Source organism: Grammomys surdaster, unplaced genomic scaffold, assembly GCF_004785775.1.
Source record: "Grammomys surdaster isolate TR1022 unplaced genomic scaffold, NIH_TR_1.0 220, whole genome shotgun sequence".
Taxonomy (NCBI): Eukaryota; Metazoa; Chordata; class Mammalia; order Rodentia; family Muridae; genus Grammomys; species Grammomys surdaster.
The window spans coordinates 247,300-270,885 of NW_021604665.1; the positions used below are offsets into that span (position 1 = coordinate 247,300).

General features: G+C 49.9%; 1 protein-coding gene across 3 annotated transcripts in view; it reads right to left on the reverse strand.

Moving 5' to 3' along the window:
- Positions 1–8,933: 8,933 nt before the first annotated feature.
- Iqsec1 (IQ motif and Sec7 domain 1) overlaps positions 8,934–23,586 on the reverse strand; it is a 103,334-nt gene continuing 88,681 nt past the window's right edge. For 2 of the 3 annotated variants that reach the window (XM_028773106.1, XM_028773107.1), the window contains exons 7-14: positions 21,610–21,749; positions 21,214–21,243; positions 19,886–20,011; positions 18,582–18,681; positions 17,914–18,075; positions 17,223–17,399; positions 13,376–13,425; positions 8,934–12,309 (exon numbers count right to left, since the gene is read on the reverse strand). In XM_028773106.1, the coding sequence (XP_028628939.1) occupies positions 11,809–12,309; positions 13,376–13,425; positions 17,223–17,399; positions 17,914–18,075; positions 18,582–18,681; positions 19,886–20,011; positions 21,214–21,243; positions 21,610–21,749 (1,286 nt within the window). In that variant the 3' untranslated portion in view covers positions 8,934–11,808. The remainder of the gene's footprint in view (positions 12,310–13,375; positions 13,426–17,222; positions 17,400–17,913; positions 18,076–18,581; positions 18,682–19,885; positions 20,012–21,213; positions 21,244–21,609; positions 21,750–23,586) is intronic. The other variant, XM_028773108.1, reaches the window with a different exon arrangement.

Sequence of the window (23,586 nt, forward strand, 5' to 3'; positions counted from 1 at the left end):
GAGAGAGACAGAGAGAGAGAGAGAGAGAGAGAGAGACAGAGAGAGAGAGAGACAGAGAGAGAGAGAGAGAGAGAGAGAGAGAGAGAGAGAGAGAGAGAGAGGAGCTTATACTGATAATTAAAAATAAAACTATGTTTAAGAACTAAAATAATAAAAAGTTTAGAACTAAAAGAATCCAGGCCTGTTGATTTATGTCTGTGATCCTAGATACTTGGGACTCAGAGGCTGGAGAATTACAAGTTCAAGGTCAGCCAGGTCAACTTAGCAAGACCTTATGTTAAAGTGGAAAAGGGGGCCAGAGAAATGGTTCAGCAAATAAAGATGCCTATGGCCTGAGTTCATTCTTTGGACCTGAATGATAGAAGGTGAGAACCAGCTTCCACAAGTTCTCTGACCTAGACACGTGCACTGTACCCTCCTCAAATCAACAATAGGTGAACACTAATAAATTTTTAAAAATAATTTTAAAAGGCAGGAGATAAAGCTCAGTGGTGAGTGCTTGCCTGATGTGTGTGAAGTGTTAGATTCTATCCCCAGTTCTGCTAAACATAAAAACTCCATAGCCAGATTTCTTGTAAACTGGACAGCTGGATCCATCCTGTTAATTCCTCCCTCTGCCCCCAGCCTGACTTTTGATTACTAGCATGTGGTTACTCTGCTGTGGCTGTTTGTTTAAATAAAATTCATCTTCCAGTTCTTGGTCATTGTGCTGGCTAGTTTTAGATTAACTTGATACAAAGCTGTAGTTATTGGAAAGAGGGAACCTCCATTGAGAAAATGCCCCACCAAGATTTGCCTGTGGGCAAGCCTGTGGTACATTTTCTTGATTGATGATTGTGTGGGAGGTCCCAGCTCGATGTAGGTGGGGTCAACTCTTGGCTGGTGGTCCTGGATGCTATAAGAAAGCAGATTGAGCAAGCCAGTAAGCGAGCAACAGAAATACAACAAAGAGAGAAATTGGTACCAGCTCATGGGATATTGCTGTGACAGACCTGTGTTTTGGAGCACAACCCTGGCTTGTGAGGTTTCAGAGGAAAGTTTGAGAGTTTTTCAAAGACTTTATCATGTGATTTTTGCTTTGTTTTGTTTTTATTAAGAATTTGAGGTTCTGATTGGCTGGAGCTGAAGAATCCCCAGTGTTAACAAGAGGCCAACAGCACTAAAGTGAAATTTTGCTTCACTGAGACAGTTGTTGCTGGCCATTGGGGCTAAAGAATCCGCTGAGGTTAAGAGACCAGAATCCCTGAGGATGAGAAGTCTGGGCGTCTTTACTCAGGGTCAGCATACTAAAGCTGTGGTCCAGAGTGGGCAAAGGCTTACCTGAAGTGTGAGAGTTTCCCAGGTGGTGCTGGTCTTAAAGCCATGAAAAGTCGTGCATGGAGAGCAGCTGAGGCTTGGCACCAGGGGAGGCTGGGAGAGCCACGGGTGAATGTGCAGCCACAGTAGCATTGACAATCCTGAACTGAAGCGTTCACAGGGAGAGGCTGAGGCTTGGCATCATGTGCCAGGATTAGAATCGCTGAAGGGAGCCCAGAAGAGGTGAAGGTAAAGCCAAGTTGTAGCGGAGACACAAGTGTTTAGAGATGGTATTACCATAAAACAACTGCCAAGGACAGCTGCCACTGTGGAGTGAACTGCACTTTTGAGACAAGCTGTACATACTGAGGTAAGCTCTTTGGAGCCTAGAGATTGTGAGGCCCTCCATCTGACGCTGAGCTTTACACTGTTAGATTTTGGGTTTGCTTTGATATGATTGTGTCTGTGCCTGTCTTTTCCCTCTTGGAGTAAGAAAGTTATTTTACAGAATCCCACAGTTAAGAGACTTTGGAATTATGGACAGACATTGAACTTTTAACGAGATTTTGGGTATTTTAGAGAGCTTTGGATATTTTTCTTTTTTCTTTTTGTTTTAAAGATTATTTTACGTATATGAATACACTGTAGCTGTCTTCAGACAAACCAGAAGAGGGCATCAGATCCCATTACAGATGGTTGTAAGCCACCATGTGGTTGCTGGGAATTGAACTCAGGATCTCTAGAAGGGCAGTCAGTGCTCTAAACCGCTGAGCCATCTCTCCAGCCCCAAGCTTTGGATATTTGAAAGAGACTGGATGTTTAAAGGGTTTGAATATTTAAAGGCTGTGAGACTTTTAAAGGTTGGGATATTTTATATGTCATTATAATAGTAATGTAAAATTGCCATTGTGGAGACAAATGGTAAAGAAAAGGTTCTGGTTGAATGGTTATGTGTGTCAAGCTGACGACAGGTTAATTATGCTGTCTAGTTTATTGTGCCAATTTGACACTTTGGAAAAGGGAACCTTAGTTGAGAAAATGCCCCCATCTGATTGACCTGTGGGCAAGCCTGTGATACATCTTGATTGATGATATGTGTGGGCCCAGATCACTGTGAATGGAGCTACCTCCTGTGCCTGTGGTCCTAGATGGTACAAAAAAGCAGACTTAGCAGGCCACGAGGAGCAAACCAGTAGGCAGTGTTTCTCCATGGCCTCCACATCAGTTCCTGTCTCTAGATTCCTGCCTTGAGTCCTGCCCTGGCTTCTCTGGATGATGAACTACAAGCTGTAAACTGAAACAAAAGCAAAGCCCCCTCTTCCCCCAGGTTGCTCCTCCCCCGTGTTGCTTTTGGTTGGTGTTTTGCCATAGTGGTGGAAACCCTAAGATACTCATCTCGTTTGCTCTCTGTTCACTCCTTCCTGTTGTGTTGGTTACTTCTGTTGCTGTGATTAAAAAAAAAATACCATGACAATTTACAGAAGAGTTTATTTTGGTTTATGGATCCAGTCAGATTCCACAATAGTGGGGGAAACATGGCAGCAGGCAGCAGGACAGCTGGAGCAGAAAGCTGAGAACTGACAGCCTCAACCAGCAGGAACCGCAGAACTCTTGTTATTCTGTTTCTTGTTGATTGGGATACAGTGTCCATACCCTAAAACTTGCGGTTTTGACAGTTAAGAGGTCAGTTCCCTGGTTGTAGGCCATCAACATTTTACATCACTTTCCCTTCCACCTCACCACGGCGGCTACCCATCTCCTCCACCTCCCCACTACTCCCATTGTCCACATGTCTACCATCACCATCCCTTCCCTCCTTCCACCTCTGCCATCTCTCCACCATCTACTATAACCCACCCCCTCCACCCTCCATCTTCACTCTTGTACAACCCCAATGGCTCCTGTCCACCTTCAGAACATTTTCATGTGTAATCTTTATTTAAAGCATTGGCTTTGCTCCTTGGAGAGACCTTTAAAATAGAGGCTTCCTTGGTTGCTATGCAGCTCCTGGGAAGCTCTGTGTACACTGTGGGTGTGTACACTGTGGGCCTGGCAGTCTCAGGCACTTGCTGCTTTCCACTTTGAGGTCGCAGCTCTGCCTAGACAGGCAGGCTTGCCTTTGGTGTCTTCAGGGGTCTCTGCTGACATTTCTTTTTTAATCCTGCTCCAGCTTCTCATGGCTTGTGCCAAGCCACCCGTGTTCTGTATCAGTTCCCCGTACTGCTGCTGCACTGATAGTGTTTTGTTAATTTTTTGCTTGCAGTTCTCTGAGCTTCTGGGCTCTGTGGATTTATACTGTTTGAGCTTTGATAAACACATGTGCACCCCTGCAATGAAATGCTGAACACACAGACAAGTGAGTGTTTACAACTCCACAGCAAGGGGGACCTGGGAGTCATCACAGGTGGACATGGCCAAAAGAGAGAACACATCCCATGAATTTATTTGCATACAACATAAAAATACAAATGACTATACTACTGACGGGAGGCTCACGGATGTCTGGAGACAGAACAGACAGGCTCATCACAGGCACAGGAGTCTCTGGTGGAAAGGAAGGCGTTTTCTTCCCAGAAGGTGGTGGTTTTGTGAACGAGCACATCAGCTGTTTTAAGTCTAGAACTGAAAGGTTGCCCAATGGCATTCTGAGCAGGAGTTTGCACAGCAAGCCAGCAGGGGGAGCTTTTCTTGCTACTGTAGCTGGTTGGCCTTGTCCAAAGGCTAAAGTCTGAGACTGGCCTCTATCTATGTCACTGAGGATGACTCTAGCGTCTGTCTGGTAAGTGCCAGCTGGTCCAGGCCAGGGACAACAGTGAAACTTGAAGGTATAGAGGTATCATCTTCAGTATTGAAGTCTTTGAATCTATTTGTGTATGTATGTGAGTGTATGTGTCTGAAAATGTATGTGTATAAATGTACATGTGTGATGCCTATTTGCATACATGAACACATGTGTATGTGTCTGAAGTGGAAGCTTGGTGGCCTGGCAGGACCTTGCAGTGATGACATGAATTCTGCTTTTTGAAGGTGGCCACTGTATTACTGGATACCTACATGGCCCTAAATGTTATATCTTCTTTGGGAATTTGCACTATAAACCATGTGATTTTGTGTCTTGTTTTTGAGGCCACTTTTAACATCATTTGACACCAAGATGAAACTCCTGATCCTTCCCCATCTTTGCCTGTGTATGTGAGTTCCCTTATCTTTATGTTTATCAGGCCTTTCTATGGGCCATCTTATGTGTGCAGAGCTGGCTGGGTTGGCTCTCTGATCCAGCATAGACTGAATGCAGTTCTAGTCCAAACCTGTCATGATTTCATGGAAAGCTGGGTAGCTGCTCCAACTCTTGACTTAAGAGCATTCATCAAACAGGTGCCTGGTCAAAGGAGAATTCCATCTAAACTTGTTGAACCTTGCTAGTACATGGCTTGTAAATGAATGCATGCTTACTGTGTATATGCATGTTGCACACACACATGTATGTAGAGAGATCAAAGGCCAAATGCAAGTGTCATTTCTTAGGTATTATCTACCTTGGGTTTTTGTTGTTGTTGTATTTGAGACAAGGTCTCCCATTGTCCAAGAACTCACCAAACGGTCTAGTCTGCTTACCAGTGAGCCCCAGAGACCTGTCTCAGCTTTGCTTTTTTTTTTTTTTTTTAAGGCCCCAGCTATTGAACTCATGCCCTCCTGGGTATCTAGACAGCACTTTCCTCACTGAATATCTCCTGATCCCAGGCATTCATTCATTGTTCAATGTCACTGAATTTGAGGTCTTGATCACAATTACTATGGAAAATTATGATAACACCCAAGCCAATCTTACAGTATTTTCCTTTTGATGAGAGTTGAGCATGTTTCTACTTAGAGCGGCTTGGTTGCTGTTTTGAGCTGCACATCTATTCCACTCTGGTGTCTTACAGTGTGTCCCAGTCTCTAGAGCCTGAGAGATATGTGGGAAGGGATTTATTTAAGGATTTGGTTTATGATGCTGGGGGCCTGCAACATCCCATGGTGTGCCATGTGCAGACTAGACATGCAGAACAGCTATAAATCCCATGCCTGAGACCATGGGGAGCCTGAGGTGTGACCTGTGGTCCTGAGCCAAAGATTGGAGGTGTTTCTGGAATCAGAATTCCAAATGCAAGAATCTTGAGTCTAAAGACAAGAGGTATGTGTTCCACCTGAAGCCAGACCAGGCCACTTGATCTGTGTGGGCTCTCCTCCATCCAGGATGTCCATGGATTGTTGATGGCCCTTTGTCAGGGTAAGGCAGATCTGCTGCAGACTGTCACCTGGTCAGATGTTGGCTTCTTCTTGAGAACCCTCTCAGGCCACCTAGGAAAAATGAACCCAACCACATAGGTATTCCTCAGGCCAGTCAAACCCACACCACAATCATCCATCACAGGTAATCTGAGTGTGCTAGCTGCTCACAGCACCCTCACTCTGTTTATCTCACAATGCCAGTCTGTCTTCACCACTGATGTGCTCTCTTTATTTGGTGGTCCTGTCCAGTCGATGCCCTCTTTATCTTCAAAGGTTAATGGTTTTATAGGTTCTCTCGATGAGGGAATTCTGGTCCATTCTTTCGATCTGGTGAGATGAGCCCTCATGACAGTGGTTTCCCCTCAGCTTTATGTCTGCATTCTGTTCCATGGCTCTCCTTCAGGGACCCCAGTTACAGACTATTAGGCATTCCTGTCTCAATTGTGCTCTGATCTCAGACTCCACCCTTTAGTTTCACTCTCTTGGATCCTCTCAGTTTAACCCCGCTTCCCTTGGTGATTAGCCTGCATTGTTCCTGAAGTGACCGTGGTTTTTTCCTTCAGTTCTTCTTACAGTGAGCTTGTACTTCTGCTTTATGACTGTGTTCATATCCCTGACTGCTTGTTTACTTTGGCTTCATGAAGGGAAGTGCTCTACTTACTTTTTCTGTTGCTGTGATAGAACCAAAGGCAACTTTGGGGAACAGTTTATTTCAGTCTACATTTCTTGATGATAGCCCATCACTGAGGGAAGGAACTCAAGGCAGGAACTGGAAGCAGAAACCAGGGAAGAATGCCTCTTAAGATACTCCCTGGCCCGATTCTTCTCCCATCTGGCTCTTATTAAGCCCAGAATTACAGGCTTAGGGATGGTGCCACCCACAGTGGGCTGGACCCTCCCATATCAAGCATCAATCAATATAGTCTCTTATAGATGTGGCCACAAGCAAGTCTGACCTGGGCAATTTCTCAATGAGGTCCCCCCTTCTAGGTGACTCTAGGTTGTGTCACATTGATAATAAAGCCCAGGACAGGTAGGTTGCCTTAGAGTTACCTTCCTCTTCATTGTGTATATGGAGCGTGAACATGTTCATGTGGGTGTGTGCACATGCATGGAGCCTAGAGGTCAACATTCAGGATCTTTCCCGATTGCTCTCCCTCTTATCCTTTCAGATAGGGTCTTTCAATTGAACACAGAGCTCACTGATTTGCCTAGACTGGCTGTCCTGAGTTCTAGTGGTCTCTGTATCCCTTGCCCTGGTTGCTGGGGATTTGAACTCAGGCCCTACAGGTGTTCACACATTTTTGGGGGGGTTGCAACCAGGCAGTGAGCACACTGAGCACAATCCCACCATAAAGCTTGCTTGTGGAGGTCTGACTCTTCATCTTTACAGCCTCCTGATGAGGGCCCTTTCTTAGGGTGTGTGCTGGCTGAGGTCACTGGCATTTTCCCCACAAAGTCCTCTGACTGTATTGTGCTGTGGGGTTCATCCTGACTCTCCTGGCCACAGGGGACTGTCTTCCCACTGATCTGTGGTATTTACGACTTTTGCTCTCCTAAGAGCTGTACATTGAGTTGCATGCTGTTTTCTCCAGGGTAGTTCACAAAGGCTGTAAGGAAACTCCAAGTAAGAAAGCCTCTGTTACTTGCTATTTTTAATGTACGATTCCATCTTCTCTGGCAGCTCTGAGGGTTACCTGTGATAACTGTAGTGAGTCTGCCTTTCAGATTTAAGTTGAATGTCTCTGGCTTTCACATTGGTTTTGTATTTTATTTTGTCTTATTTTTGAGATAGAATCTTGCTATGAAGCCCTGGAACTTACTATGTTGCCCAGTCTGGCCACGAATTCAGAGCAATCCTCTTGCCTCAGCCTCTTGAGTTCCAAAATTTACAAGCTTGTGCCACCATGCCTGGGTATATTTCAGATTTAAATACGAGTTTTTCTCTCTTATGACCCTGATCATATTGTCTTAACAGGAATAGAGGGAAGAAAAGCTCTAAGAGTCATGAAACTAGGATGTGAAGAGACAGGCGATCTTCACAGTACATGATGCACTCGCTGGCAAGGAACACCGTTTCAGAGTTGCAGGCTTCACAACATGGCCTAGGGAGAACAGGAAGAAATGGGCCTATGAAGGAGTTGTAGGGCTCAGAGAAGAAGGGCTTATAGAATCATGAGACCATGAAGAGTTCCAGGAAGGGATGTGTAGGCATTAGAGCAGTTGAAACCAGCAGGTGAGGACTGCATACTTCTGGGGCTGAGTGGCTGCACCTATGTACAGCCTGCAGCAATCAGATGGTCACAGGAACAAATCCCTGCCCCAGGTCTTCTATGTCTCCCCAGCCAGGCTTCATGCTGTCATGGTCAGCAGGGGCCGGATACACTGTTGAGGATGGTAACAGTGTGATGAAGGCCACATCCTGAGCCTGTCTGCTAGTGGTGTTGACTCAACACCCACATACCATCTCCCAACAACAGATCAATTCAAGGGCATTTTGTCCAGTCCAGCTCTAAGCTGGTCTATAGTCAGATACAGCCTTTGTCCCCAAGAGAGACAAATGAAGAGTACAGCTTCAGGAAACTTGCTCTGAAACTCAGCCCTTCCATAGAGCCACAGGCTGCAGCCTGGTCAGGTCTAACCTGGGAGAGAACTGGAATGACCTAAAACAGACTTCACAGCTCACTTCCATGAGGGTATGTGTGCTGGTTTTGAAGGAGTTCAACAAAGGATCCTCCAGGAAAGTCCCACGGGGAACTGGACCCTCACTGGGAGTTTGGTGTATTGGGTAGAAATACCCTGGATCTGAGACTCTTAAATATCTCGGGACTGAGCTAGCTGGGGTTTTCTTACTCTTTTTCCCGTATGTTGCTCTCGGCTCTTGGTACTTCCTATTAGGCATCTTCCCTCTAGCATAGTGAGAGCCCCAGGCCTTAGCATTTGCTGACACGGACATGATGGACATTGCTGAACATTCCTGGACATAATTCATTTAAGTCTTTCAGCAGCACCCTCAAGAGGAGTTCATTAGAGGTCTTTGGGGAAGCTGTGTCCAGACAAGCCTGGTCACATCATCTGGAGACCAAGCAATGTTGACCAGAGTAGAATGACCAGAAAAAGTGACATTGTAGGTGAGATTCAGGATTTATGCCATCTCCCAAAGAACCCTGGGCTCACCTTTGGCTGGGTGTTCCTCACAGTACAGATGGCAGTCATCCACCTCCCCCACTACAGAGCAACAGGGTGGCTCTCAAGTCTTTGACCAGCACAGATATAAACCCTGATGCTTAACCCTTTAAAAAACCCAGAGGCTTTAAAATGTGCTAGAGAGCATGCTCCATACCAGGCGGCTGGGGACAATGATGGCACATTAGGGTGAACTTTATTTTCACATTACAACTCACTTGGGAGCTTCAAAAAATACAAATCCACAACTTCTGTTGTCCCTGGAAAGCCCTTTGTGATGTTACCAGCTGCCTCCCCTAAGGTATCCCATCTGTCACAAGTCCCACAGATGGCCAGAATAACTCAGGTCATTAGTGAAGGCCCTAAGTGTATCCTGACAGGGATAAATGGAAGTATAGATACTCAGGACCTCTGCCTCTTATTGTCTCCCCTCTCCTGAGTCAAGGACCACAGTGCCTCAATGCCATAGCTGAGTAACAGGCAACAAGGGACACCAGTATGCTAGTAGCGTATGCTTTCCAAGCTATTTCTCCTGTGTGACTTGCAAGCCCAGGCACATCCTATGAAGACAGGACCCTGTCTGTAAAGCAACACAGGGTCACAAGGTCTCATCACCCTGACCCGATAACCTATGGAGTCAGGAACCCAGAGAAAGACAGAATGCTTGGAAGCCTTGTCCCTAGAACCCACCCACTCTCCTCAGCTTGTCTCTAGGACACATGGAAGGTAGCATGGGAGGACCCCGGAGCCCTGGCTAGCCAGGAGAGTGCAGGAGACTATGGCAAGAAGGAGGCCCCACTCCACCCCACCAGAAAAATTGGGCCTTCCTTTGAGTTTGTTCCTGAGTGGCGTCCCTTCAAAAAGAGTGAGAGTGAATCTAACAGCATGTCTTTTTCAGAACAATCTCAAGTTCATGGTTGACTTACCACTGGCTCAGAAGAGGATGGAAAAAAAGCCGGCATATTTAATGTTACCACTCCAACTATTTGCCAACAGTAACACTGGGGTATTTTGTAAATGTACAATACAGAGAGCACAGCCCCACAAGACTGGTGCCAGGTCACATGCAGCACAGTTCCCCTTCCTTGTCTGAGAGTGTTCTTTAGCTGAGGACAGACGGTACGTGGGACATAAGCAAAGGACTCGGGGCACTGTGAAGCGGGCAGCTCCTCGCCAGCTGGCCCCAGTCAGATACACTATGGTGATCAGTTCTCTTTCTGTGTAGATGCGAGAGAAAGATGAGCCATGCTGACGGAGGACGGGGCAGGCAGGTCGAGCCACCGTGACACAGAAGGCTGACCTCCACGTTGCAGGATTTGCTCTCTGCAGAGATACAAAGTGCTCAGTTTGCAGATCTGCTGGTACATGACCTCGGTGATGACGACATGAAGGGGAGGGAGATGGGTGACCCAAGCAGGCCAGCAGGGTGGTGACGGGCCAGAGAGGGCTCCTGATCTCTCTTGTGGTTGGACAGGCCCCGGTGGCTCACAAGGTCCTAGACGCAGCCCACGGTCAGGCGGCAGCTCCTTCCATTCTGAAAGGGCCTCCGCGCAGGCAGAGGCCACAGGCAGTCCTCAGATCCTAGGCTTAGGAGCACAGCACTGGAGGCTGTGGTGGCTGGAAGGGCTGAAACTGTAAAGTACAGCCCGTGGGTGACTCAGGCACAGGAACATGGGCACCATGTGGCCCCAGGGGAGTGCATGGTGTCACACATGGAAGCGACAAGAACACAGCTGGGGCATGTGGGGCCTGGCAGCTCACTGGACCATGAGAGGCAGTGGGGGCTTCACCTGGCCAGGGCCAAGCACTCATTGGCCAGGTGCAATGATGACACAGGGGTCACGAGCACATGGCTGCATGGAATTACAGTGATTGCTGTTGCCACTCAGAACACAACACGGGACACACACACCGCCCTGGGCCGCCCAGCGCTCACGCCACCCGCCTGCTGGGGCTGGGAACTGGATGAGGGAGTTATGGAAGATGAGTGGTCACTGTGTTGGGGTGGAATCCCTCTGCCATAAGTGGGCCCTGGGAGGACTGTGGGGGAGGGAGAGCGTGGCTCACCATGAACAGAGGGAAGGAATGTAGAGCATGGGAGATCAAAGTTATGGCAGCCAGTATAAAGTGTCTAGGGATCTGTGGGGCTGAGGTCCTGAGACAGCCAGCTCTAGGCCGGTTGCCCCAAGTACTAGGGTAAAGTTGACTGCACTTTGCCTAGTTGCTTACTGGAGATAACAGCAGTTATAATACTGGTTACTTAGAATAGTACTCTGTTAATAAAATAGGGGCTATACAGAGCAGAGTGGGGTATTAGACAGTCAGGTGCTGTGTTACTTGGCACAGTGAGTCATGAGGGTGTAAGGTTTTAGCCAGGCTAGAGGGAGTCTCTTCGTATGAAAATATGGAAGGATCTGGGTTTGTTCTAGCGGGGTTTTTGGTCTACTCACACATTTATCTAGATTGACTTCCTGTCACCTAAGTGGCAGTCCTTAGGAGGTCCCTAGTGCTAGCTCTGTGGATGAAATGTTTATCGTCCACACACAAACACTACCTATACAGTATGTATATATATATATTTATATATTTATATATTTATAGTATATAAAGTTTACTTACGTATTTTCATCACCCATATCAGGTCTACTTATTATTATTATTGTTATTATTTTGCCCTCTGCCAATAACAGAACAGTAACACAGCCAGTCTGGGGGTTGGTTCTGTTGTGTCTGACTTTTCCATCTTATGTTGTCTTTGCTAGGATGGGTTTTCGGATGCGTGTAGAGTGAGGGCTGACAGGATGGGAGGCAGTTCCACTTCTCCTTAGTCAGCGCCATGTCAAGGCCAATGGCGGCCCAGCCTTGAGCCGAGGGAGGACTGGGTGCCAGGGCTAAGCCGGAGTGGGAGCTCTGCTTCACGGAAGGCAAGCCCATGGGCCCACCCAGGCTATGAGGGCAGAGGGAGTGGAAACAGTGTTGCCTTGGGCTGGTCTGAGGCTGGTGCCTGGTAGGCTTTCCTGTGCCTGGTGTGTGGGAGGCGGCTGCCTAGACTGTCTACACAACTGTGCTGATGCCGCTGGGCTTGGCCTTGCTGCTGGTCGGGGGCGGTGGGGCAGGGGGCTGCCCATGGTGATGAGCTGCGTGCCCTGCATGACCAGGGTGAGCTGTGGGCAGGGGCGGGTGGCTGTGCACATGGGCCCCATATGGGGGGTGCCCGCTGTGTGGGCCATGGTGGTACTGGTGAGTGTGCTGCAGGTGGGGGGGTGGGTGGTAGTGGTGGTGGTGGTGGTAGGGTGGTGGGTTCTGCTGCGCGTGGCAGTACTGGGCATGATGCCCATGCAGTGGGCCTTCTGAGGGCCCAGGGTGATGGGCGTGAGGGGGTCCTGGGGGAGGGGCTGAGGGTGGGTGGGCCTGGGGAGGGGGCTTCCCTCTCCTGCTCCCAAACAAAGAACCAAGGAGGGAGGAGGAGTTAGGCACGGGCTGGGGGGGGCGAGATGGGCACTCTCGTGTTGAGGTCGCTCTCCGGCGCATGTGAGGACTGCTAATGATGGAGCCCTAAAAAGGAAATTCATAGAAACCAAAATTAAAAGATCTCAAAGCACACAGGCCAGACCAAGTTCTCCAAATTCAGAAGTCACCCACTGAACTGCTAGGACCAAGGGGAGGAAGGATGCGGGCTTGGCCTGTGCGGGGGGGGGGGGGCCCGCGGGGGGCTGGTCCTGATGGAGGTGAGTGAGGGGCATCTCCTTTCTGTGAAACACCACAAGGGTGCTTCTGCTCATGCTGTGCTGCTGCCAGACTCAGACATCAGCCCACAGGACAGTAGGTAGGGTGTTGTGAGCATGTGAGGCCAAGGAGTGGCAGTGAGTGTGGAAAAGGAACGAACCTGGTTCCTAGGAAGTTGGGGCTTCAACCCTCCTGGGACCTCTGCCCATGTGGGGGTCCACAGGTGTCTGGGGAAGACCCTATAACCTTATCCTGGGGGATGGGGGGCATGGCCTAGCACTTCCTTGCAGCTGCCTGTTTCAAACCCAGGAGGAGTAAAATGTCTGTAGGCGTCTGTAGGCCGAGTCAAGGTGTGGACAGGGAGAAATGGGGGGATGAATGAAAGCTCATGAAATCCACACTGACTCTTCCTTTCTCTCAGAAACTCCTCCTGTGAACTAGCTAAGCGATTCCATTGTGTCCTGACCCCAAACACACAGCCAGTAAAACTCCAGGAAGGAAGCGATGGATGGCGGAGCATAGGGACAGGCGAGTGGGGCTAATACATCCAACAGTGAGGGCTGAGGATGAGTGGGGGGCGGGTGGCGCTTGCGCCCGGGGCAGGACCTGAAAGCCGAGACGTTCGTCATGCTCAGGGACCACAGGGAACAGGGGTTAAGTGGAATGAGAACACAAAATCCACAGCCTCCCTCTCCCCAACCCTTGGGTCAGAACAAGCAGTGAGAGGCATGGATGCTTCTAGGCAGAGAAGCTGCATGCAGGGCGGAGGCAGGCAGGGCGGGAGGGCCAAGTCTGTGTCTCTGCAGGAAGGGGAGGGAAGAGCAAAAAAAGACAACATAGAAACCAAGGGTGGGTGACGCAGGCCGGCCAGCTGGACCGGGCGCTTCCTACTTACTTCCACATTGCTCTCTAGCGATCCCGCACTGCTGCGACGCCCTCGCTTCCCTGCCCAGAACATGCAATACCAGAGGTTAGACACGCACACCAGGCCTGGTGCCACTGCCACCTGCCGCTGCCACTGCCCAGAGCTGGGGCTGGCCCACGTGTCTGCCAGGTACGGAGCTCGAACGGGCTCAGTGCGGAGGCTGGCAGCAGTGCAGCGAGGAGTTTTAAAAACAATGGCGTGAACGAACGCTCGGCAAAAGGGAGACAATGTTTTTAAAACTAGGTCCAACTTTGTAATGCTTATCCTGAACTGTGGTTTTGGGGGAGGGGGTCTGAGGTGGGGAGGTATGTATCACCACCTCAAACTTCTGCCTGCTCACCTGACTCAGTGCAGCCAGCCTCGGGTGGGGTCTGGGGGGTACAGCTTCTGCAACAGCACAAGGCCCCATGATCCCCAGTGGATTTCATACATATATATATATGCATGTCCACATGCATGTTCACATATATATATTCCCCTCCTTGCCTTCTGGGGCAGAGCCGTTGGTCAAGGGGAAACTGAGATTTGGGTCCCTTGTCCTCTGGGGCTGTGGTTTGGTTTGTGCAGTGCCCTGGTTCCTGAGTCTAGCTCCCCTGCACAGAATACTGCCAAGCATTCTAAGTCCAGAAGTGTCTACAACAAGGACACAGCACATGGTAGGGACTCATCAGAGTATGCTGTTTATGTCAAAGGGAGTCTGGGTCTTCCAGTAGCCCACTCGTGCCTCAATGGTCCCTTCAGAAGCTTCTCCTTGACTTCTTCCCTGAGAGTGCAGAGCATGGAGCTGCCCTCCCTTCTGGATCTCCCATAAGCTTCTGTGGGTGCGGCACTGGCTATGAGCCCCATGCTGTACGTGTCAGAGAGAAGCATCATGGTGGAGACAGGGCATGGGCTGCACAAAAGTGTTGGTGGGCACTGGAAGGTGAAGCGGCTGCTGTGTGGCCTCTCGGGAAGCCATGGCCTATCACTGGGGCCCTGAAAGCTGCTGTTCCTCAAAGGAGACTGGAATGCACAAACGTATCAGGCGGAGACAACTATGTGTCTTTCAGCCTTGCCATGACCACTGAGAGGACCAGTAGTGACAAGTAGATGTGGAGGAGGAGATCTAGTTCCTTCTTTGCCTGCTGTCCCCAAGTCCCAGATTTATGGGAGAATCTGAGTCAGAGGGAATGCACTGTACCATGTAGACATCAGCTGCTGGGATTCCCAGGGAGATGGCCCCTTCCTTTGGAGAGAAGAAAGAATGCTTCTCCATTAGCAGGTACAAAAGAGGGTTCCCAGTGAGGTCCTGGGACAGGGTAAAAGTAGACTTTGAGCTGCAAGGGATACACTCACTACTGCTTAGGCTCTCGGCCTCAGTTTCTCCATCTGTGAGATGGGTATTTCCTGCCTCCAAACTGCCCTTACAAGGCCAGGACAGTGTTGCACTGCATAGACATGATGATTGTCATTTTTCAAACAAGCTCTCAGACGCCGCGTGCTTTGTGCTCTCCAGAAAAGACCAGATGGCTTATATCCTGCAGCCCAGACTGGGGCAGAGAGAAGTGATACTGCCCAGTAGGAGCTGTAGTTTCTTCACTTTCATCTTTTCCACTTCTCAGCTCTCTCCACCATCAATCATAGAGCTGGGTGTTCACTGCTGCACCTCACACTCCTGTTCAAACATTCAGGCCAATGAGAGAGCAAGGAATGCTGGGTGCATAGGTTCACCCCCTGGTCTGCATGGTTCATCTGAAAGGGTCTTATATCATCCTCAAAGACTTGGCTGCATTTCAGATAGGATCTCTCTTGCGTGCATTCTGGCCTTCAAACCTCACCCACTATTGAGGACAATGGGTTCTTTACATGCATTGAGTTGTCACAGTAGCTGGGGAAACTGACAGCACGGACCGCCTGCTCAAGGATGGTAGCAGAGTAATGGCATAGGCTTCAGACGCTGACTCCAGAACCCATGCTGCTCAGTCTCTGCTGGCTGGACATCATGCAGTAGGAGGTGATATAGTTGTTCAGTGCCACCAGTTCTCATAGATGGTATGCCCTGGTACAGGATATGAAGCCTCTGGGATTCCTGGGATGACCTCTCTGTGGGACTTGGTGCTTGTCAATGGCTGGGGAGGCCAGGCTGGGCACGGCTACTACAGTGTCTGCTATGACAGGCTCTGGCTCTTGTGGCCAAGGGAAGAGGACAGGCCTAGAGCTGGGTCTTCTTCCCTCTCCCAAAGGGAGGTGTCTATGGATGAGCTTGCCTGTGAGCCATCCCAGGTTCTTGCTGGGCCTAGGCCTTGTCCATGGGATTGGCTACTGCAGATCAGAGGCAGCTGCTCTCGGGGTACCCTGCCTGACAAAGGCCTCCATCTTCATGATAGCGCACCTGACTGTCATCACCTTAGGCTTAGCACAGTGGCAGCTGTGGGGAGTGAGGAAGATTTGGCTGCCTGTTGGGGCCTTGATGCCCAGGTCAAGCCCTCTGCCTTTCCAGATGCCCTGCCAACATCTTACAGGGTAAGCTGCTGCTTTACTGGGCATCACAGGAGGTCTTGGTCTGGACTTAGATGCCTGGGATCCCCTCTGAGTTTTTTTGCCCCTGGAATCCTTGCCTCTGTAATTCAGATAGCAGCTGCATCAAGGAGCTCCATCCTTGCAGGGATAAAACCAGGGCATCCCTGAGCCTGCTCTCCTGGGCCTCAGTCACAGCAGGACCACTGCACAGACTCAAACCACCCCAGGGCCCAAGCAGTCGAGTGACATGGCTGGGTGGAACAGGCCACTGGGAAGCTAGTGGTTCTCAACCAGGAGTGATATGACACCTGGCATTTCTGGAGATGCAACAGGTTGTCACAACTGGGCAAGTGCTGCTGGCCTCAGTGAACGGCAGGCAGTTATTTGCCCCAGAGTGTCTCCAGTGTCCAGGTTGAGAAGCCCTCGCTTAAACCCTCATGCTGGTGGTGAGTGTCATATTCTTACTATGAAAAAAAATGACAAAAGCAAAGAAAACTCAAAAAAGGAGAAAACAATTCCTGAGAAATGAGAAAGCAGTATGAGGCAGAGCTGTGGTGGGAGGGCAGGCAGGGAGTGCTGGGCAGGCTCAGAGGGCCCCACAATAAGCCCAGGTCACACAGCTCCGTGAATACTGACTGGCTAGACACTTGTGGTAGCTAAGGGGCTGTTGCTCTGACAGTGTCTGTTTCTCCTCCAAGGCTAGATGAGACCACTGAAAGCAGCCTCCCCAGCCCACAGTACTTTCTACCTATAAGAAATCTAGGAGGAGGCTCGAGGGCTCCTGCTTCCTGGGGTTAAGTGCCTGGCACCAAATTAAACCATAGAACAAGGAAACATCTCTGCCTTCCCCAAACCCTGGAGCTAGTCACACCTACTGCAGCAGTGGCTTTGGGGTAACAGAGGCCTGGAATTCTCAGGAATGGAGCTCTATAGGAAGCAAAACCAAGACAGTGAGTGGCAAAGGGGGTTCCCAGCAGCTCAGTAGGCTTCGCTCCATTTCATTCATTAGCATAAGAACACACAGCAGCAGAGAGCACTTGGGATGCACCAGCCTGACTCTTAGCCTTAGAGCAGTTGGTACAGGGAAAGCGATAGGGACCCTGGGAGAGGTAGGGAAGTAGGGTGCCATCCCTGGCTGTCCTGTACAGACTGTCCCCTGGACACTTCTGTGTTCCACTACCATGCTGGAGTGCTCATGGACTTCCAAGAGCATTGTGTCCATGCTCGAGCAGCCCTTTCCAGCACCATGACTGCCTGTACGCCAGGCCTCAGTCCTGCATGCACCAGCTGGGAGGGTGCTTCTCAGCCCAGCTCTTACCCGCTTCTGAGAGGTCTCTCAGTGAGCTGCTGAGGGCGCTGCGCTTGAGGCCCTCGCCACTGGCATAGCTGTCATCCAGGCAAGCCCTGCTCAGTGTCCCGTTGCCTGACTCCTTTTTGAGGCTGGAACACTGTGACATGCTGGGCCGCACGACACCTTTCTGCTTCTCGAGCTCAGCTGTAATAGAGCAGGAGGAACAGTGAGAGGCAGTGGGAAGAGGGAGGGGGATTCCTGGGAAAGCAGGGGGCATGCTGGCATCCTGGGCAGTGCTTGGGGACAAGGCTGCCTGTGATAATGAAGACTAGCACTTAGGGCTCTGGAAGGCTGCAGGTTAGGCCTGGATGGGGAGAAGAATGGGCCACCCCTATCTACAAAGGAAGAGGTGGGGACAGTGTAGAGACCTAGAGCCAGGATCCTAGCAGTTACTGGGCCAGGATGAGGGTAAGGATTAAAGGGCATAAGCCAACTCCGCAGTGACCAGAAGCAGGGGCCAGGCTAAGACAAGCAGTGTGCTAAGGGGAAGGACGTCTCCCTAAGCCCATGGCCGGGAGGAGGTTTAGATGGGGAAAACAAAGACCTGGATATCAAGGAGTTCTGGCACCAAATAGCCATGAGACAGGAAGGCTCCCTGGGAAGACTGTTGGAACTTATGTACTATGGGGTGATTCTCTGTGTCTTGCTTGGGACTTACACTCTATCCGGTGTTTCTCCATTTCTTGCACTTCAGCGACAGACTCCCGTAGGTCATCAGTGAATTTCTTCCGGTCCTGAGGATTGGGAGCGTTGAAGTTTATTAGCACTTTGATATCTGCTCCAGGGACAGCAGATGTCAGCCGGATGCCATTGGGATAGTCTGCAAGGGAGGAGAGGAAGGGCTGTGGGGTCAGCAGTCACTATATGGTCCACTGACCAGAGAATAAATGTGGTGTGCACTGGGATGGGCCCTGAGGTGGGCTCTGCAGAGGCAAACCATAAGCATGGCTTCCTCATGATACAGGCAACAGCTTAGTCTGAAGCCTGTGGCCACTGCCAGGGCCTAAGCCCTAGAGGACAGTGACATCCTCAGCTTAAAGGGTAGGCAGTGCTGTACTCATATTACAGAGCAAGGGTTGGTCCCAGGGTAATGAACTCTCAGCTTCTGCATGTCATCGGACTATTCACTGAATGCTTCTCTTGGACATGTCATAGATGGACCCACTTCAGCCTGTTAAAAACCCTGGTCCTTAGCAAAGTATCATTCTATTTGTCTAGTCTGAGAGGGAAGGGAGTGTGTACCCAGAAGGCTTGCATCTCAGCTGAAGGTGACAGACCAAAGAAACAAACATTCCCGGTCATACCCAACAGGTCCTAGGGACTCACACTGGTTCTCGAAGAGTAGGACCTGCATGCCGTAGAGGGAGAAGGACTGCCGGAAGCTGTATGTCACTGAGTTCTTCTTCTTCTGGAAGATCTTGGTGACCTAGGGCAGCAGACATGGAGCTGATATGCAGTATTGGTAAAGAGGCTGAGGTCCCCTTGCCATATTGGCTGTCACCAAAGCCCAAAATACTGGGGACGGGCACCTAAGGCAGGGTGCTGCTGATCTCACCTTGTCAGGACTTGCTCTTTCCGACTGCTCCTAAGAGCAAAACTGTTGTCTCCAGGCTAGCAGATAGCTGGAAAGCCTATCACATGAGAGAGGTTCTCTGCACATGAGGACACTCAGAGTTTGGATAATTTGTTCAAGGGTTTGAACCTTCATGTCTGAGGTCTCTGCCCTTCAAAACAGGGATTGTCACCAAAGAGACCAGATGCCAGCCAGTGACATGATGACACACTAGAGTCATCTGAGAAGTACCTCAAGTGAGGAAATCTATTAAAGTGGCAAGTCTCTATTGGTAGGCAAGTCGACGGGGCATTTTCTTTTTCTTCTTCTTTTTTTTTTTTTTTGGTTTTTCAAGACAGGGTTTCTCTGTGTAGCCCTGGCTGTTCTGGAACTCACTCGGTAGACCAGGCTAGCCTCGAACTCTCGAACTCAGAAATCTGCCTGCCTCTGCCTCCCAAGTGCTGGGATTAAAGGTGTGCGCCACCACTGCCCGGCGACAGGGCATTTTCTTGATTGAGGTGGGTAGTGCCACCCCTGAGCAGGTGGTCCTGGGTTGTATAAGAAATGAAACTGAGGAAGTCAGTAAGCAGCATTTCTTTGTTTCAGTGCCTGCCCTGACTCTCCTTCATGATGGACCTTAAGCTAAGCTAAACCCTTTCCTCATCAAGTTGCTTTTAATCATGGTGTTTTTCACAGCAACAGAAAGCAAACAGGCGGGGCGGGGACAGGGGGGAAGCTTTCCTGCCAGCCTGGGAGTGTGTGACCTGTTGAGCAGGGAAGAGTCCTCCACTGCCAAGTGGCAGGATACACACTTGGGAATGGCACTTGGAGGTTCTCCTAAAGCCTTAGAGTTTTATGAAGCAGCAGAATGGGCCCAGATATAGAGTCCTACAACCCTGAGGCACTCTGGAGTCAGGGGCCCTGGCTGTTGACATGGGGCAAGGGACACCTCTGTTCATGGCTGTGAGTTAATAATCTCTTGAACTCAGACTCTGGGCCAGTGTCCTTGCTCAGTCATGGGCATAAGGACATCTGACTCCCTAACCCACCCACCCCACCCACCCCCAACACCACATACCACCAGAAGGTCATTGAATAGGAAGATCTCTCGCTGATGCAGTCCCAGCTTCTGAGGTTTGTTGGGGTCAGGAACTTCAAAAAGCCGGCAGTAGCAGACCAGCCGTCGATGGGGAAGAGAGAGCACCTGTACAGGGAAAGACACCAGACTATGGTCACCTGTCCCCAGGGGTGAGATTCTTGACCTCTGCTCTCTGACCAGGACTTAGGTTGCATTTGCCATGCCCCCTTCCCATGTGTTCAGCTGGCTCCCTAACATGTCACAGAGAACTCAGTGTCAAAGAGGAAGCTATGTGTTCTGACTGCCCACCCCCAAACACCTTTATTTATCAGCCCTCCCTCTGCAGACAATCTTTTCCAGAGTCCTTCCTTAGATGAGAAAACTGAGGCAGGACACTACAGAGCCATGCCAGGGACATTTACTCAAACCCTACTCCTCTGGTGCCTTCTGATGCCTGCTAGATAGCCTGAAAAACTCTGGCCAGGGCCTTGTCCTGTGTTTTGCACACAAGCTGCTGCAAGTATTGACACTGGTTTACAGGAGCACTCCACAGCTGCACCATAGCCAATCATTCACCCTCCAGACCACACTATAAGCCAGTATTCTGTGGCAGAGGGGCAAGCTACCAGCAAGGCCTAGCTCTGCTGTGGGAGTCCTGGCTCTGGCAGGATACAGGTGATTTGGCAGAGTCAACCCTCTAGGCCTGCTCATAAGAAGTCAGCCAGTTGCCAGCTGCTTGGTGGAGCCGCTATGTTCAGGTCTTCATTTTGAGGACTGAGGGTAGACAGTTTGGGCATCTAGCATGTTCAAGTAGCTCAGTAAGAGGGAAGATAGAAGATAGTAGGCTACAGGCAGCCATGGGGACAGGAGTATTGGAGTCTTTCCTTGGGCAATCTGGGATGGGGTGCGTGTGTGTGTTGCCCTGAGAGGACTGACAACAGGTAACTGGGCATATTGAAGACTGCCAGGCACGTGCCTGCTTGCATACTCTGGGACTTGAGTAGACAAACATGGAGTGGCTGGGGCAGAGGAGGTATGAAGTGTGAGACAAAGGGACAGAGTTAGGTCAGGAGTAAGGAATAATGGAGAGGGGTGGGGGATGCAGGAAAGCCCTTAGTGACTACATAAATGTCCTCTCAGGCACACTGTCTTGGCTTGCCACCATCACTTTCCATGTATGGCTAAGATCTCAGGACCCACAAAGGTGTGGGGATGGGAAACTATGGAATTGAGATTAGGCTTTCTCTGGAAATGAGCTTGGACTCTGTAGCAGCCTGAGGCATGGCAGAAGAACTGTAGATGGAGCATCAGAAGAGCAGAGTACTCACACAGCCAAGACCATGATGCAGGGATCCAATCTATAGGAAAAAACAACACACAAGAAGTGAACTGATGTTCCCAAAGGTGGTTCCCTCCACCCTCCACAACACCTGCTCTTTCTCTTCAGCCACTAGGGTGCCCAGGAGTACTGCCCAAAAGAGGCCCTGGTTTGCTGTGGTGTCTTGGAGGATCTAAGGGCATCCCTAGACCAATGTTGAGCTGGCAACAGACCACATGCCACGGTAGCCTGTTAGTCACTTGAGGGCCAAATAATGTTCTCAGGTAAGCAGCTGCAAGAGGAATTGCTTAGAAAAGCTGCAGTCCAGGCTGGGAGGGCCCTTCTAGTGGTGGCAGAGCTGATGCAAGATTACACTCAGGGGTAGGAGATCAGGCCCACTGCATACCGGCTTCTTGCCCACGATGAGCTTCTCAACCTTCTGCACCTGGGACACGTGGTCCTCATTGGTCTTCAGTTCTCGCTTACGAATTCGCTCATAGATCCCAATGAGCGTCTCCCGGGGAATGTCTTCACCGTCATCCACACCTGGTCAGGGGCAGGGATCAGACATGAGTGTCACTGGGGTTTGGGCAGTCGTAGCTCCATGCAGCCTTGGGCCCACCAGGCAGACCTTAGATTCACGTGTTTCTAGCTGGACCCAGCAGACGAACATTTTCCTGGTTTTCAGCAGAGTCATAGCCCTTTAAGTCCTCCCACCAGAACCAGCAGGTCACAGAACAGGGCTATGCCACCTTCTATAAGCCACGTCCACAGGCCTTCGTAAATCTATCTCACAAATGAAGCAAAGGCCTGTGACATGGCCACAATGGTCCCAACTCCACACATGATGCTAAAGGAGTGTGGTTCTCAACCTTCCTAATGCTGTGATCTTTTAGCACAGTTCCTCATGTTGTGGTGACCCCCCAAGCCATACATTTATTTTGTTGCTACTTCATAACTAATTGTGCTACTGTTGTGAATCATAGTGTAAATACTGGACATGCAGGATATCTGATATGTGACCCCTTCAGGAGTTGTGACCTACAGGTTGAGAACCACTAGCCTAGGGTATACACAGGCTATGCAAGCTGAAGTGTGAGTCAGGCTCTGAGGCACCTGGAGCTAAGCCCTATCTATGCCCCTTCCGAGATCATACTATAGGTAAGTGACCCAGTCTCCTGTGCTTGGTATTCTCCTTGGTATAGCAGGTCACCAAGAGCATCAGTGTCGCAGAGAAACAAGAGAGACTCATGTTACATCTGAGCAACCTCTACAGAGCTGTGGTCATCTGTGGTGTTGCAATCCCATGGCAGAGGCCTAGGCAAGGCTATAACTGGGCCACTATAACCACACGCACATAAACTCTCAGGAGAGCAGGTTCCCTGTAGCAAACTTAGCCCCTCAGCCTGCACAGGACCAAGACTATGAGGACTCACATGATATCCCACCCGAACCAGCACTTCTAACCCTCTTCTCTGCTGCTTTTGAGGAGCTTGTCTCATGGGAGAGGAGACACATGCCAGTCAATGATGGCATCATTGCTTCCCTCTCAAAGGCCGAGAGACCCAGGATCCACTTACTATGTGCCCCACATATAAGGACCACAGAGGTACACGTGCAATGGGAGACTTTTTACAGGTGTCTGAGCAGAGCAGCCACAACCGGGGCTCTAGGAACTGAGCCCAAGACCTTCATGGAGGAGGTGGAGCCTGCTGAAACACTGGAGAACTCTCACTTTCTGTTTTTCAGAGATAGACTATGAGCTGGCAAGATGGCTCAGTGGATAAAATAATACATGGTAGGAGAAGAGAATGGACTCCCCCAAAATTGTACCCTATCTACCGACCTCAGGATGGCTGGTTTCCTCCTATTGCTTCTGAATGCTCATACATACATCCACACAAACACATAAGATGTAATTTAAAGACAAATACAAAAATAGACGTTTTTTTAAAAGCAGTTTTATGCTAAGGAAAATTTAGCATAAGACAGGGAGGTCCCTAGAACTCCCTGTACCCAGCTTCCCTGGCAATATCCTCAGAAACATAAGTCTATGGCTTACATAGGAGTTTGGTTTTGGTGCCTTAAACAAGTGTGTACAAATACCATTACACAGATCTAGAGAAATGACTCAGCAGTTAAAACTTGCAGCTCTTCCAGAGGACCTGGGTTTGGTTCCCAGCGCCCACAGGGCAGCTCACAACTGCCAGTAGCTCAAGCTCCAGGGGCTCTAAGGTCCTCCTCTGGCCTCCATGGGCACCACCAGGCACACACATGGTGATAAACACACATTCAGTAAAACACACACACACACACACACACACACACACACAATAAAGATGGAGGCTGGAGATATGGCATAGAGATTGAGAGCACCAATTAC